This window comes from Crocodylus porosus, unplaced genomic scaffold, assembly GCF_001723895.1.
Source record: "Crocodylus porosus isolate Cpor-Errol unplaced genomic scaffold, CroPor_comp1, whole genome shotgun sequence".
NCBI classification, from domain to species: Eukaryota; Metazoa; Chordata; order Crocodylia; family Crocodylidae; genus Crocodylus; species Crocodylus porosus.
In genome coordinates, this window is record NW_017728933.1 from 744,018 (window position 1) to 759,932 (window position 15,915).

The 15,915-nt window shown below is 44.8% G+C and overlaps 2 protein-coding genes across 3 annotated transcripts; both read left to right on the forward strand.

The window, feature by feature from the left end:
• Positions 1-110: 110 nt before the first annotated feature.
• Positions 111-4,492, forward strand: PCNA (proliferating cell nuclear antigen). Its single transcript, XM_019545945.1, has 6 exons — positions 111-792; positions 1,067-1,164; positions 2,592-2,659; positions 3,426-3,620; positions 4,071-4,194; positions 4,338-4,492. The coding sequence occupies exons 1-6, from the start codon at positions 572-574 to the stop codon at positions 4,418-4,420; spliced, it is 789 nt and encodes a 262-aa protein (XP_019401490.1). The 5' UTR covers positions 111-571; the 3' UTR covers positions 4,421-4,492.
• A 3,297-nt stretch (positions 4,493-7,789) lies between these two features.
• On the forward strand, positions 7,790-13,303 carry TMEM230 (transmembrane protein 230). Of its 2 annotated transcripts, none has more exons than XM_019545946.1 (4): positions 7,790-7,889; positions 10,938-11,065; positions 11,663-11,785; positions 11,980-13,303. In XM_019545946.1, exons 2-4 carry the CDS (start codon positions 10,967-10,969, stop codon positions 12,118-12,120), a joined length of 363 nt encoding a protein of 120 aa, XP_019401491.1. In that variant the 5' UTR covers positions 7,790-7,889; positions 10,938-10,966; the 3' UTR covers positions 12,121-13,303. The 2 variants fall into 2 exon arrangements, with proteins under 2 accessions (XP_019401491.1, XP_019401493.1); XM_019545948.1 differs by lacking the exon at positions 7,790-7,889 and adding an exon at positions 10,260-10,830.
• The last annotated feature ends 2,612 nt before the right edge of the window (positions 13,304-15,915 follow it).

Sequence of the window (15,915 nt, forward strand, 5' to 3'; positions counted from 1 at the left end):
CACCTCTCTAGACCCGGATGTGGGCATCCTTCTTCTCCTCCTCCTCCCCGGCCTGTGGTGGCCGCCATGATGGGTGTACGCCGATGGTTGGTGTACATGAGCTGCCCCGTACACGCCGTGAGGCTTCCTGCAGCAGCCCCTGGGCACGGCACTCGGGCCCTGGGAGCACACTAGAGGCAGGGCTGAGTAGCCAGCCCGTGTAGCCTTGTGAAGCAAGCGCGGGTTGTAAGACCGGCCTGGATTGGTGGGAGGAAACGCGTTGCTTGCTACCTGCGTGGCGATTGGCGTTGGCAGAGCACGTGGGTGGGATTCTGTCCAGATTCCCATGTAGGCGGCACTACCGGTGACTCCCAGGCTCTGATTGGCCGGAAGGAGGAGCTTTCATTTTTCGCGCACGATCCCACTGGTGGGCACGGATTGGTAGATTAGCGGCCAGAAGGCGGGGCTTCAAGTTGCTGCGATTAGCGGAGAAGCTGGGGAGGCGGGACCCGGACGTGAGGTCAGGGGCGCTATAAAAACAGCCGTTGGCGCGCAGCGGGAAGCAGCAGTCTGGTAGCGCTTGTGTATCACGATGTTCGAGGCACGGCTGGTGCAGGGCTCGGTGCTGAAGCGCGTGCTGGAGGCGCTCAAGGACCTCATCACCGAGGCCTGCTGGGACCTGGGCTCGGGCGGCATCAGCCTGCAGAGCATGGACTCCTCGCACGTCTCGCTAGTGCAGCTCACGCTGCGCTCCGAGGGCTTCGACACCTACCGCTGCGACCGTAACATCGCCATGGGCGTCAACCTAACCAGGTGCCGCGGGGGTGGCCGGGGGGTCTGGGGCTGGAGAGCGGCGCGTGCGCGCCGCTTGTGCCGCGCGCCTGCGTGGTGACGTCATGCCGGCGCCCCGCGCTCAGGGTTTTCCCGCGCGCAGTGGCGGGAAGGAGCCCCCGCGGGGGGAAGGGTGAATGTGACCCTTACAGTACTTGCTCCTCTGGCCTGGAAACAGTTTGCGGAGATGGGGGACATGGTGGGTCAAGATGCCTTGCCTTGTCTAGGCTGGTCTAACCAGTCTCCCCCTTTGCAGCATGTCCAAAATCCTGAAATGCGCTGGCAATGAAGACATCATCACACTGCGGGCAGAAGACAATGCAGACACCCTGGCCCTGGTGTTTGAGGCCCCAAGTAAGTACCTGTGCTTCACAGAAACTTAGGATTGGAAGAGACCTTGTGAGATCATCGGGTCCAGCCTCTGGAAAGGAAAGACTGCTGGGTTCAAGTGATCTCTGCAGGGTGTGCATCCAGTCTTCTTTTTTCCCCTGTGATCTCATGAGGTCCCTTCCACCCCTTACCCTGGAGATCTTCACAGAAGTCAAGTGTCTGCACTACCCCCACTGGGAGTCTATTCCAGAGTCTAGTCACACAAGCAGCAAAGGAGGCAGATGAGGCACCATATCTGAGGACTCGAGCCATGTTGGAGCTGCAGGGGTCTGCAAATGAGGTGATAGGCAGATTTTGTAGGGTGATCTCTTGAACTAACTGTACAGCTGGGGTGGAGAATGCAGAAGGCCTGACAAATGTCTTGCTTCCAAAAGCTTGTCTAGCTCTATCCTGTGCCACTTGTCTAATAAAAGAGATCACCCTACAAAATGCTGGCCTCAGCAAAGGTAGGAAACACTTGGGTCAAAAGCTTACATGTTGATGAAAATAAAACATGCTTCAAAAAAAGCGTCAGTTTGAACTTGCAGCACTACTTAAGGACTAAAATGAGCACCTCTTAATAGGCAGATGAGGCTGGAAGTGAACACTTAAATCATTGACCCTCAACCAGGGTCCTGCAGTGCCTTGAAGTGCTGCAAGATCTCTTGGAAGTGTGCAGATATAATTAGATAATTGGAGGCTCAGGCTTGTTCCTCTTCATCTTCACTGATTTTGGTTTTCCTGAAAGCAGCTGAGCACTGTAATATACAGATGAGCCTTTGAAATTGTCCAAAATAAAGTGGCACCCAAAGTAATGGAGAAGGGCCTTGAGTCTAATGATAGGTGTGTGAGAAGCACTCATCTGGATTATGGTAGTGCCTACTTCAAAAGCTTTGTATGATTTAGGCGGGTACAGTTAGATGGTCATTTAGATGACCAGAAGCTTTTGTTGATACTTACACAGTTGCGCCAAGAAATGTCTTGTCCTGTGACTTTTGCGGGGGGTGGCTCTCATAACAGTTTGATAGGGCAGCTAAGGGGAAAATAGGAGTAATGGCCACAGAAGTTAATCCTAGAAGACTGATTCAGGCTCACATTAGGAAAGACTTTATTTGGGGTGTCCAGACTGGAATAAGCTCCTTCCAGAGATGGTGCAATTGCCTACGCTGGAAATCTTCAAGAGGAGACTAGATGGTCACCTTGCTGGGGTCATCTGACCCTCGGTTATCTTTCCTGCGTGGTGCATGGGGCTGGACCCAATGATCTTCCAAGGTCCCTTATAATCTATGAATATCACTCTTTCTGTGTTTTTAAAAAAAAAAAAAAAAATTGAGAGGATCTAACTGCAAAACACAAGATTTAACTTTGCTTCATCAAACACACATGCATGTATTTTGATGTTTTTCTCCTAGATCAAGAAAAGGTCTCTGATTATGAGATGAAACTAATGGATTTGGATGTGGAACAGCTTGGCATCCCAGTAAGCCATTTTGTTTTGTCTGAGCTAAATTAAATTGCTAACTCTCATAAGAGGGTAAAATGTTACTGTTGAAGATTTCTAAAATATTCTGTGTTCCCAATTCTCCACCTCGGTGGGATAGTTTTAAGATGGCCTATGGGAAGCATTAGGAAAAGCCTAGAGTTTGAAATGTTGATCACCTGTGGATAGTGGTTGACTTGGCTCTTCAGTTCTCAAATACATGATCAGGAGGACAGTGCTTTTTTTGTAATCTACCTCTTTAAGCATTTGTCTTACAAAGAGAGATGCGCTAGTTTGACCCCTTTGAGCTTTACCTTGAGTGGGCATAACCAACAAGTGGTATTTATAGTTTTGAGGTAGTTCAAAAGGGAGTAGGCTCCCCAGTGCTGTCTGGAAGTACAGCACATTTGAATACCAAACTACTCAATGTAGTTCATCGGTCTATTCTTTATAAACAGACTTAAGGTATTTTTCAAAGGATGTTATGTAAGCACACAAAGGTGTAGAAGACATTTAAACTTGTGTTTTTTTTTTTTTTAAAAAAAAAAGGACTTGTTTAAGTAACAGAGATTATCTATCTGTCCATCCAAGTAAGATGAGTGAAAATTTGTCCTAGATATGGGGACTGCAACCCTTGATTAGCTGTTCTCCTCTTTCATGAGGAGTAGAAATCTTCCAGTGTGAAGTTTAAGCTGTATCATCTTATTTAGTTCAACCTTGAGGACCTATGATCTGAGACCAGTGTTTTTGCTTTTTCCCTTTATAGGAACAAGAATACAGTTGTGTTGTGAAAATGCCTTCAGCTGAATTTGCACGCATCTGCAGAGATCTAAGCCATATTGGAGATGCAGTTGTTATCTCATGTGCAAAAGATGGTGTAAAATTTTCAGCTAATGGAGAGCTAGGAAGTGGAAACATCAAACTGTCCCAGACCAGTAATGTTGATAAAGAGGAAGAAGCTGTAAGTTGAGACTTTAAGACTCTCAAAGACCTCTTAAAGGAAATGTACAGTGTGGCAGCAACAGATACCAAGTACAATCATAAAGGATATATTGGGTCTCTGGTGGGTTTAGAGAACTAAAGTGGCTAAAATGATTACAGCAAATGTATAAATGCAGCTTTTCCTATATTCTTACTCCAGAACCCTGATCTAAGGGGGGGTTTGAAAGAATAGAGGTAGGAAAAAGTTGCTGGTCTACAGCAAAACCTAATATCCTTGACTTAAGCAAATGCAGAGCTTAGGGTTGAACAGTTGGTTCAGCTGAAGTTGTGGTAGTACCAGGCTGTGCTTAAAGCTGGAACACACAAGAATTTCTCCATCCAAACGGGTAAGAGGGCAGAAATACTGTTAAGAGCCAATAACTTTGATTGTCCAAGAGGTGTTCTAACTTTTTCTTAATATCTTTGTTAGGTTACAATAGAGATGAATGAGGCAGTCCAGCTGACTTTTGCTTTGAGGTACTTGAACTTCTTTACCAAAGCAACTCCTTTGTCACCGACAGTAACGCTCAGCATGTCTGCAGATGTTCCCCTTGGTAAGAGAGTGACAGCTGTCTCTCTGGAATTCAGTTAAAATCTTGACCCTCTTGTGAACTAAATGTTTTTTTTTGTTTGTTTTTTGAGGGGTGCTGAAAGTTAACTGACTTACCTGTGCTGTCTTTTATTCCCCTTCCTCCAGTTGTGGAGTACAAGATTGCTGATATGGGACACTTAAAATACTACCTGGCTCCAAAGATTGAGGATCAACAAGAAGGCTCTTAAATCATCTCAGACTGAGGAAGTTCCACTGAAAGCTTCTTTGAGGAAGGAAACTGACTTTCTGAAAGGGGGGGGGGGCGTGGAAAAAAGTCCATTCAATTTTGTTAGCAGTTTCAGTGCATGGGGCATCAGATAAGCACTGTTAGGCATGTTTGTAGATAATTCTCTGTAAATATTTTTCTGATCTACTATTTTTGTTAAACAAAAATTTCTCATGGTAGATACTTCACTATTCTAGACTTTCTGTATTTACAAAATTTATTTTAGATGCTGTTTTTAGGTTCAAAGCTTTTTATTCCCTTTTTGACATTGCTAGCAGCAAAAAGGGTGCAATATTAAAACTGCAGTAATCTCCCTACGGCTCTACCTGTGGAACTGCAGTTCAGGGGTTACTGTTGCCTTGAATAGTCTAGAGAACTCCATGCAGCCTTTTTCAATACCTCCTTTTCTATTTTTGAGCATGACGTCTTTAATATAATTGAAATATGAAACTGTCAATAAAGCGCATTATTCAGTTATTTTATCCTCTTTTAAAAAAAAAAAAATCTACTTGATGCATATCACTTAATTTTTGACAAATATTTTTGAGACCCTAGGAAGCTGGTCCATAATTAAAGGACTATCAGCTGGATCTGTAATGAAATAAATTGTTCCTGGTACCTCACATGACCATGAATAGTTAACAGGTATTATGATCATCATACTACCAGTTGTTAACTAAATTGCAAGCAGGTAGGCAATACTGAATTTGGCAAGATGCATAATATTTGAAAAAGTGAAGGAATACTTGTTACAACATTAGCAAGTTGGTGGCTGCAGGTGGCAAATAAAGGATGGTCTCAATATGATATTCCTTTAATTAAATTGTTTCAGCTGGTCAGGACTACAAGTAAGTAGAATGATTTTTCTACAGAAAGGAGACCTAACTGCAGGGACAATGTACATGTCTGTCAGACCTGGTTTTTCTTATACATGGGATAAGATGGTGCTTTTGGAGTTTAGTGTAACTATCTGTAGATCTGACATGTAATCTGATGCAAGTTCATACCCATACTGTTACTGGCTCCATCAGTTGATGTCACCTAACTAGGCATACACTATATGTATGCAAGGGTCTAGATAAGTAGCCTTGTATATCTTCACAACAAGACAATTTCCAGGATTACTAGATGATATCTTTTAACCTTTGCAGGTAAACATTTACAGTGTCTAAGGTTCACTGTAGGCATCAATGGGAACCCTTCCCTTCTTTTTCCCCCCACTTCAAAGCCTTATTAAACTAGGGCCTGTGAAGCAGGGGGGGGAAGGCACCCAGTAGTGCTTGATACTGTGGCATTAAAGGAACATTTCACTACTAATGGACTGATCAGTATGTATAACCTCCACCTCTGGAATGTGACCGAGTACTGGAGATGTAATCGGTTAAGTAGAGAAACCAATGCCATCAAAGCAGAGTGGCATGGCTCATGTTAAGCACTATCAGGTCTTGTTGAAGAGCTGTTGGGTCTTGGAAGCAATTTGGCAGTTGACTTCCACTGCCTTGATGAACTTCAAGAAGCTTTATAAATGTAGTTGTCAGTAATCTCTTCATTCTTCTCTACCTTTTTTCACTTTTTTGTTTTTTTAAATGACAGTAATTGCTTATTAAAGGACTAATTTAGATATTACTATCAGCCTTCATTACTATGTGTATGTGTAGCTTCCCCCCCCCCCATTAGTGAGATTGTTTGTTTGTTTTCTGCACCAGTACCTTCACGTACCAGAAATACATAGTTGGGGTGTTTTGGGTTTCTGGTTTTTAAAACAAAATTAGAATGAGATCTACTGAAACACTTCAGTAAGATCGTTAAAGTGAACCAAAACAATACTACTGGCAAGTGTTAACTACTTGGCAGGAGACTATCACAAGGTGACAGTGTTAGGCTAAGGTCTGGGACATTCTGCTTTTGCTGCCTTGGATTAAAACTAGTTTTAGGCTTTTGTGGCAGCCAGTGTCTTTCAGTTCTTAACCTGGGCAGGGGAGGGGGAATACTGGAGCAGGGTGCAATAGCAGTGTTGGCCCTTTGAACAAATGCATTAGCCTCTTGAAGGCTGATTGAGCGAAAACATTTTCTCTTGCATGGTACATGGTTAATTCAGTACAGATGTAGCTTAAAGGTACAGGGGCTCTTTCACCCCAATGTGTACTATGTAACCCTAATTGTGCTGTGAACTGATGAAATGAGCAGTTGTCAATCTAAGGCTACTGAAGCAACAGTGAATCTAGGTTCTGTGGGTTTGAGGGATGCTTTTAGAACAGTGATTATCAACTGTGGTCCTTGACTTATCTCTTCAAGCATGGGGTAACGCACATGGTTAACCCTGTTCTGCACACAAACTACACCCAGTGATTTGAAATGGGGACCTAGCAATAAAAATGCTCTGACCTGTTGTAGTCTTGGGTTCTTTGCATTCTTTGCAGCACAAGATTTGCTGTTATTCCTTATTCAAAACAGAGTAAAACCTAACATTAAGGAGTGCTTCAAATCTAAGACTGATCCACTGTTTCAGAGGCATAAGACACTCCATGAAACAAGGTAATAAATGTTGGTGACGTGGAGGAAAAAAATAGCATAAGCAGCTTCCCACGAATGGGAATTTAAGTTGGGTTAAGAAACAGTTTGCTTGTTTTTTTTGGTTTGTGTTTTTTTGGTTTGGGGCTATAGGTTTAATGTCTGCTGATCCATTTGACAGTTACAGTTCACCGAGAGAGTTGCTACTAGACTACTTGCTTGTCTTTGTTGCATAAGCATGTTCTGAGACTGATGTAAGGCTAAATAACAGCTCTCACTAGTCTGATGGCTTGCCTTTTCTTCTACTGTGTCACCTTACAAGCCTTGCCAAATTATTTGGCAGGTTCCCCGGAATGACCTGCTTTTTAAAAAGAGAAATTCTGGCTGCTTTTTGCCTTTGCTGTGCATGTCTTATGATTCCTGTGTCCTAGCACTTTTTCCACAAGCAAAGGGAAGTTTAGGGAAAAGTTTCTCACGTAATCCAAGGCTCTTGGCCAGGCTTTCAAAGAAACAAGTCAGTAAAGCTACAGGACCTGATAACATAGATTGTGAACCTGTTCATTAAGGCTCTCTGCAGTAACCCACTGCTGTGTTTTATTCCTTGGCTAACTGCAACATAAGTTGAAGGCTGCCTGTGCGCTGTATCCATGGAGGACCCTGTGTGCTGAGAAGCGCTGTATCCCTGACATGATACAAATGCAGTCTGCATAGGGAGGGTTTGCATGCAGCCAACAGGGTGGGATGTGCCCAGATCAGCTTGCATGTCACTTCAGCCACCAATGAGAGCTTTGCTGTCAGGAAGGAAGTGGAGCAGGGCCTGCTGGCCATACCCTGGAAGCACACAATCAACTTCCTGGGGCGAATGCCGCTCTTACTGCCAGAGAGGAAGCAGCGCGGGGAGCTATGGGCTCCAACAGCAGGTACAAAGTAGCCTTGCAGCGAGGGTCCCGCTCTTAATTGCTCAGCCTCTTGCTTATGGAGGCCTTTGCAGAGCAGATTTCCTCAATGTGACACTGAGTCACAAGGTGATAGATGAGGTTCCCTTATTTCCCAAGGGTTGGGGTAACTCAATCTAAAAGAAATAGGCAGGGCAAGAGTTCAGACTTGTTTCCGGAAGCAGTGGGCAAACCTGAGATCTAGCGGGGGAGAGGGTACCTTGTTCTTCCTCTTTGCCATTGGGACCCTTGTTTGGCTGATGTAACCTTTGTAATTCAGTTGAAACTTTTTAAATCACCTCTGTCCATGCAAGGTCCTGGCAGGATGCAGTGGGAATGGACCTTGCTATTGCTGTGGGGTGGAGATTAAATTGGGTGAACATTGACCCTTTGTGCTGAGGCTGACATTTTACCTTTCTAATTTTTCTCTGGGTGGCTTCTGTCAATGATGACCAGCCTGTTTGACAAGCAGGAAGCAAGTGCAGTAGTGTGAACTGTCACTATGACTGTCACTGTCACTTAGTTTGTCCCAGAATGAATAGTGAGGCTGTGTATGATCTCAGATCTTTATATACTGCCCTCCCACCCCCACCCCCAATTACTTCCATTTTCTTCTGTGGAGTTACTGTAGGTGTGAGCTTGGAGTGTTTCCTGGGCTCAGGCTCAACCTCTGGTTCATTGATGGGTAGGGGAATTGATTGCATGGGTCTTCTCTTGCGGTGCTATGAAGCAGAAGTAATTCCAGGGGAAATTGTGGGGTAAAACTAGTGCAGGTCAGTGAAGAATCGCGCCCACATTATTCTGAATGAAATGGGTCTTTACAGTGCAAGAAAGGGAGTTGGACCTGGGTTTATTTTCCAGTTCTCAGCTTCTAGTGTGTGCACTTGATTTTCCCTTTTTGAAGTGGCAATTGCATGCAAGGCTCAGCAGTTACAAAGTGCATTAACCTTACTCAGCTATGCTGTGAAAGTAACTTTTAGTATGCTGCACCTCCTGGTCACCTGTCCTATTGCCATTGGCTTCTGCAGGCCTGGGGGAAGGAGGTGAGAATAAGTGCCTCATGGAGGAACTAAGAATTTGCAATGCTGTCAGTTTTTTGGGAGTATTTTTATGACCATGAGCTACAGAAATGAGAAACTTGGCTTGGCTTTCTGCTTTGTCTATAAAGAGAACAAAAAAAATCCACTGTGTCAAATCCAGAGCTGAGATGATGTTGGCATCTAGCTTCCATGAACTGAACATTTCTTTCTATCCCTTTCAGGATGCATACAGGCTTCTGGGAGCTATTTTAAAATGGAGCATGTATAAAACAAATTCAGAATGGAGCCGTGATGTATCATTTTAGCAAGGCTGAAGCTGGCAAGGGAAGGGTACTGATAGAAAGAGAATATCCCAAAGATGGGTGTCGGAGCACAAAAAAAGGGAACAGTCTTGATCTCTTCCTGGGCGGGACGGTGGGACTGCGCTCTGGAGGCATGGGTAGCTTGGAAGTACACTCCCTTTGGTGTCCAACAGATTAGAGAGAGAAGCTGAGTACACTAAATTTGGGCCACTGAACCATTGTTATCTGTAGGCAGGTTTTATGTTTTTAGGGAATACTGAGAGAACACCATTCCCCACATAAGGCTGTCTGGTCCACTGTAAATGTGGTAGCTCTGGTGGACCGTGGGTGAGAGTCCTTTCAGGCTGCAATGCAGATCTGAAATGGTTGCTTAGGCATGCGGATACCTAACATCCAGGCATTGTGGCAGTGAGTACATTAGACATCACTGCTAACACTGCAGTGGAGGCTCTGGAAAGAATAGATCAGCTCTGCTGGGTCTAAGACCTTCTCTGCACAGGGGCCTTTCAGGAAATGCAGTAGTTTTGCATTCACACCCTGCTTTTAACCAGAGCTGCCTCTAAGGGTTTTTCTGGTGGCAATATAAATTGAGGGCTAGCATAGCTATTACCTTCTCAGAGGTGCATAGGAGGCATTGGTGGCAGGATAAGTACATGGTTCAGCTCTTGCATAGTGAGAGCATTGCAGAACAAAGCCACATCCACCAGCCTCTGAAATCCCATCTTAAGGAGCTGTCGCTGCTGGCAAGGAAACCACATGGCTTGGACTTGCAGCAAGGTGAAATTGGAGGGTAGGGTTGTGGCATAACTTAATAAAGCTCCATTTCTGAGCACTGCTTCCTTCACTATTCTATTCCTGCTTGAACAGTGAGGACCTGTGACTGACAAGCTTTTCACTGCATCGCTGTTGGTTGTGTTATGTCATTTGCCAGTCATTTCCTCCACACTGGTCTATCACTGCTGTGACCTGTGTGTGGGCTGCCCAGATTGTGATTGTTCTGTTTCATGGCAGTGTTTAAGGTCCTGGAGCTGGTTTTTGTTCTTTATTAGAAAGGAATGTGTGCAAGTTCTGCAGAATACCTCAGAAATTCTCCCTACAGATGGAGGAAGCTGGATTTGGGGACCAACCTTCTTTTTTGGTCACTTGTAACCAGAGCACCTCAAAGAACATGATGTTGAACCTAGTAGATCTCAGCAAAGTATTTTAGCTTCAACCAAGTGCCATCTTGTCTGTTGTATTTGTACTGTCCTGGTGCATATCCCAAAGCAGGGAACACTGGGCAGCTTGCTTTCTGGGTCCACACTGAAGGAAAGACAGAGGTGGAGAAATAACACAGATGAGGAAAGAGAGCCAAACTTTAAAAGGACATGGACTTGGGGTGATCTCCAGGAGATCATCCTTTACCCTGCTCTGTATTCATTGCTTGAAGGCAAATTTGCATCCTTCTCTGGACCTCCCTTTACACGCCTGTAAGGTAGGGATTTGGTGACCCATCAGCTGCACATAGAAAGCACTTGGAAATCTGCTTGAGCCATGCAAGTGCTGAGCCTCCATTTTTGTTGAGTCAAGAGGTTAGTAACACAGGTAGGAAACTCGGAAGTGGTTCACTTCAGAAGTGGTTTTTAACCAGTATGTATCTGACCCTGATTGCCCGCTTGCCTGCTATGATCCTGTACTTCTTGTGTTTTTAGGTTCTAGCTGAGGACACAGCCTTCTTGTTATGATGCCTTCACGTACGAATCTAGCTGCTGGCATCCCCAGTAGCAAAGTGAAGTATTCCAAGCTCTCCAGCACTGATGAAGGTTACATTGACCTGCAGGTAAAAGGGAAAAGCAGAGGAAGACCTCTTTTCTTTTTGTGCACCAAAAATATAGGAGAGTTCAGAGTTCTGTTCCTATGTCAGGGCTGAGGTTACACTCTAACTTCTGTGTGCTGCTCTTGTCCAGTATAACGTCTATGAACAACTTGCAAGGAGTCGAGGGAAAAGCCCTTTGGACTATGCATGTGTTCTGTTGTATTATGCCCCCTATGCACCTACCTGCAGAGATGTCATCAGTTCTGGCTTGAGTTACAAGTAACAGGCAATTCTGGGGAGGCTTCTGTAACTTCACACAGCCCTGGGGACTGCTCCCTGTGCCCCTGAGCTGAGGGGCAATGGCTGTATGCAAGTCCTAGCTTTAAAAAAAAAAAAAAAAGGCTATTGTGGGGACTGAATGCTCAGCTGAAAAGGAAGCTGGTTTCACAGGACTGAGATGCTGCTGCTAGATCCATAGTTCCTGTGAGATTTCTGTTTTACTCTTCATCCTAAGTGTTGAATTTATACTCCTGCAAAAGCAAGAGGGCAAGTGTTCATGTCATTTGGGTTGTCTTTAGTACCACTTTTTTTAATGCCATTTAATTTCTGTCTTCCCTACAGTTCAAGAAGAGCCCGCCAAAAATCCCTTACAAGGCAATTGCACTTGCCACAGTGCTGTTCATGATTGGGACTCTTCTCATTGTCATAGGAGCCCTCCTGCTTGCAGGATACATTAGCAAAGGAGTAAGTGGAATCTGTTTTTAACAGCTTTGTTTCATAATGGCCAAAAAAGGTCTGTTGCAAGCTTCCACTGTCAAAGGTGAAAATTCAGAGTCAAAGGCAGGGCTTAATGCTAGATAAGACCTTTTGCAATAGGGACTTGCCTAGTTAGGAGTATTACGTTAACTTTGTGTGTCTTTCCTCTTCCCTTTTTTCAGGGCACTGACCGAGCCATCCCTGTGTTGATCATTGGGATCCTGGTGTTTTTGCCAGGCTTTTATCACTTGCGCATTGCTTACTATGCTTCCAAAGGCTATCGGGGCTACTCGTATGATGACATCCCGGATTTTGATGACTAATGCGCACCCTGGAGAGATGGAGTATGGATTGCGTTGTCCTCATTTCTGTGATAAGTGCTGTTAGTCATCACCCTGAACCTGGATATTTAAGGCAAAACATGTAAGAACTTAAAGAAGATGTATCCCAGGATGCAGTTTCCTGGCCCTGTAAATGTTTTATTAAATAACTGCCAGATTTTTTCCCTCGTGTTACAGGGAGATTGACAGCTACAATTGCAGCATTAGGTAAAGCAGAAAATAAGATTCCTTGTTCCTGTTGAGAAATTCTAGGGCAGGGCATGTACAGCAATTTCTTATAAAACAGATGACACACACAGCTTGAGCGTGGTTAAAAAAAAATTCTGATTTTTATCTAAATGTATCACTATTTCCAGCAGAGTGTATTTTATCTTTCAAATAGAGCAAAATTATAGCAGAGACTTCTTGTCATTAACAGTAACCTATATAGATCCAGTTTCTTGTTGCTGTAAACTCAGCAAAACAATTCCAACATATCCCCTGGTTTGCATCTGGAATACTGACATATCTACTAGCCTTAAAGCAAATAAGGAAAAAAAAAAATAGATTCATGTGTTGTGATTTCTCTGGAGTGTATTTTCTGCACCACAGCTGTCAGTTTGAGAGCCACTTACCTGGCTTCAACATTCCACCCAAGAAAGCTGTTTCCCCTCATACCAATAGTTTTGACCAATTATACTTGTTGTCTAATATATAATAAGATACATTTTTTGGCTCGTTAACCATTTTAAAGAAACTATGGCAGGGGAGGATGAAAAATTACCATCTAGGTCCCAAATTCCCTGTCTCCTGACATGGTTCTGAATGCTGGCGACCATTAGGGAAGTTGAGCTCCCAGTTTTGTATTAGGGATTTATCTGTTTTTGAGTACCTGGGGGCATTTTATCTTAGCAGTAGAAGCTGGTGTATGTGATACCCTAGCCAGGTGCAAAGCAATTCTGTATCTGTATTCTGTACCACACGAGTTCAGTGTGCATTGCTTTGTTAGGGTATTCTGGGAAGTCATCAGCAAACTGGAAGCTACTTGTCTGTATAACATCTAGTCAGCGTCTGGAGTGTCTAGTATATCAGACTGTTTATTTGTGGGCAGCAAATATGCAATGAGAAATTGTTCTGTTAAACTCAAGCATCTGCATTTAATAGAAATAAAGCTGACTGTATTGTACTTGTTAGTAAACCCTGCTGCTTTTAAGTCCCAAGAGGCTTGTATGCATTATACATCCCTTCCCATCCCTTCCTGGGGTAACCGTGTCAGGAATTAGACAAAGGTTTTGCTGTGGCCTAGTGCCTTCCCTTCTGTTGTCCATCCCTGATGGCAATGTACACAACAGGCTACAGTTCTGCATTGGGGATAGACAACAAGCTACAGTTTGCCAAGCAGGATTCTGAGCAGTTTATGGGCCTATACTGCCATGGAGGCAGAGTGGGCCAACTGAACCAGGTATTGTGGTAGTTCATGGAGTTAATTATCTTCTCCAGTGTGGCTGTAACGCACGTGCATTCTGCAGATCCAGCATGGCTCTTCTGTCTCCTGCTCTTCTTTCATTCAGCTTTGGTGTACAGATCACAAATTCACTGTGAACTTGGGCATGGAGGGAGAGGGTCTGCACACCAATGGCCTGAAGGAGCAGGACTGGGGTTTATTTATCTTGAGGATCTGTGAGATGTGGAAATGTCTCCCATCCAAATTCAGAGCCACAGAACGGCTCTAAAGGACAGGTTGTTTAGGTCTTGGTAGTGCCATCCTTACCCATCCATCCAATCCACTCAAGAGGGATGCTTTTTTTTTTTTTTTTTTTTTTAAGGTACTTTACATGCTCACACAGTTTGTACGTGGGAGCTTAGAAGAAGCAAATGTTGCCCGTCTTGTTTCTCAGACTCCCGGAAGAGCATTCTGTACACTTAGACTTGGGTCCGAGACAGCCCTTTTACTTGGTGCTTTCACAGGGAGCACAGCTTAACAAGCACAGGGTTGGTCCCTTCCTTTTTTATGTATTTTATGCATGAAGGACTCTACAGGCAAATAATAGGTGCCAATTCATTTTTTAGGCAAATAAGTACTGTCTTCTGTATTCAAATTGTGTCCCAGTGAATTCCATCTGCACAGGCCCCTAGAAAACAATTCCTGCCGTGCAGAAAAGCTAGTCCATGATTGTCAAGAATGAGCAATGGTTTTTGCTCTCCCTCTTCACTTTTTGTGTCCCATTGCCAGCCTCTCTGGGGTGAAGTCTATCTAGACTGAGACTTGGGGCCGCCTTATTGTCTGAAGAAGAGAGCTGAGCACTTTGTGAAAATCGAGTCTGTTGGAAGTTTTTTCCATAGATGCTAGAAAAATTTAAAGCGCCTGAAGTTGCTGATCACTTGGCTGTGTGGGCCAGATGTTTGGATCTCCTTTATTGCACTCACATAACAAGTCCAGGAGGGAACAGTGTCTGCTGGCTGGAGCCAGTATAGGGCTCTAGTTCTGCCTTCACCCTAGACTTGGTGTATAGATTTAGGCAAGTTATTTATGGCCTGAGGATTTCAGGGGCAGGGAGTAACCTCAGCTTCTGGCCTTTGGAAGCGATATGTGCTTCCTGCTCCTGAAAGTCAAGCCATTCATCTCTCGGTGTCTTTCCCTGGCTGTGCAATGTGGTAGCAGCTCTGTCAGCTAGCCACAGGAGTTGAGACCTGATGGAGGTATGAGTCTCAAAAGAGAAGTGCTCCTGCCATGCCAGGCATCACTTTCAGTGGTGGAGCCCAGATGAGCTTGTCAAACTATGAGAACCCCCTCACCCTCCCTAGACAAGAGGGGAAGTGCTTATTTTCAAGGCCTCTTATTTTCCACCTATCCCTTTTTCATTTCCTCCATTTACACTCCAGCAGTCTGTTTCAGTCTCCAGGCCCTGCTGTCTCCCACACACATTCAGTCTGCTCCCTGGCCTGCTGCACTTTACTGAGTGCCTTGTATATGTCTGTCACAGGAATGGAGTGAGTGATGACTGGGTCCTGACTTTCCCTTTCTATACCGCATCTGCCCCTTTTCCAGAAGGGAGTGAAACAGGCGCCTTCTGGCCCTTCTCCTGTGTCAGGCTGGCCCAGCACTTTGGCCTTCCCAGGCTCATGGCACTGCTTGTCCCCTGTTCGGGTGTCATTGCTGATGTCAGTCCAGATGTTGTCACACTCTAACAGCAGCTGAAATCCATCCATTAGGGTTGGGCCAGGCAATGAGATCAGTAGCTGACACACAGCTGTAAATCAGTCTTGTCGGCCTCTGTCCTGGGATGGGAAACTTGCACAAGGAGGTGGAAAAGGGGAATGATGGGAAGATGCTTTTAAGTGAGAGTGGGCAGCTGGGAGAAGGAGGATGCTGGAGGAAATGGTGTTAAAGAGAAGGAGGCCTCCAGCCCCTGCTGCAGTTCACTCTTAGTCCCTGCCTGTATGGAAACGGGGGGAGGCACCACTGCACAAGTTCTGTAGACAAGTGCACTTCTACCTCCATTACTTCCCCGAGGATGTATGGAGAGTGGTTATGGAAGAATTTAGGGGCGAGCTGTGGAGGGCATCATCTGTTCTGGAACATGGGCCTCAGAACCAGCAGGACAGTGAGTGGCAGGCTGCAGGGCACAGCAAGCTGTGCTTTCCTCTTGGCTACAACTACTTCATCTTCAAATAAAGGCACAAGTGGATCAGTGCAAGCACTTCTTTCTGTAATGTGAGAAGCACCAGCATAGAATGCAAAGCCCATTTAGGCAAAGCAAGTCCACATCCAGGATTTGCCCCAAAGTGCCCACTGTT

Excerpts from the sequence above, each read along its gene's own strand:
- TMEM230 (XM_019545946.1), top strand. The coding sequence starts at position 10,967 with ATGATGCCTTCACGTACGAATCTAGCTGCTGGCATCCCCAGTAGCAAA. Across the intron at positions 11,066-11,662 it reads AAGGTTACATTGACCTGCAG|TTCAAGAAGAGCCCGCCAAA; the intron begins GTAAAAGGGAAA and ends TCTTCCCTACAG. Across the intron at positions 11,786-11,979 it reads CAGGATACATTAGCAAAGGA|GGCACTGACCGAGCCATCCC; the intron begins GTAAGTGGAATC and ends CCCTTTTTTCAG.
- PCNA (XM_019545945.1), top strand. The coding sequence starts at position 572 with ATGTTCGAGGCACGGCTGGTGCAGGGCTCGGTGCTGAAGCGCGTGCTG. Across the intron at positions 793-1,066 it reads ATGGGCGTCAACCTAACCAG|CATGTCCAAAATCCTGAAAT; the intron begins GTGCCGCGGGGG and ends CCCCCTTTGCAG. Across the intron at positions 1,165-2,591 it reads CCTGGTGTTTGAGGCCCCAA|ATCAAGAAAAGGTCTCTGAT; the intron begins GTAAGTACCTGT and ends TTTTTCTCCTAG.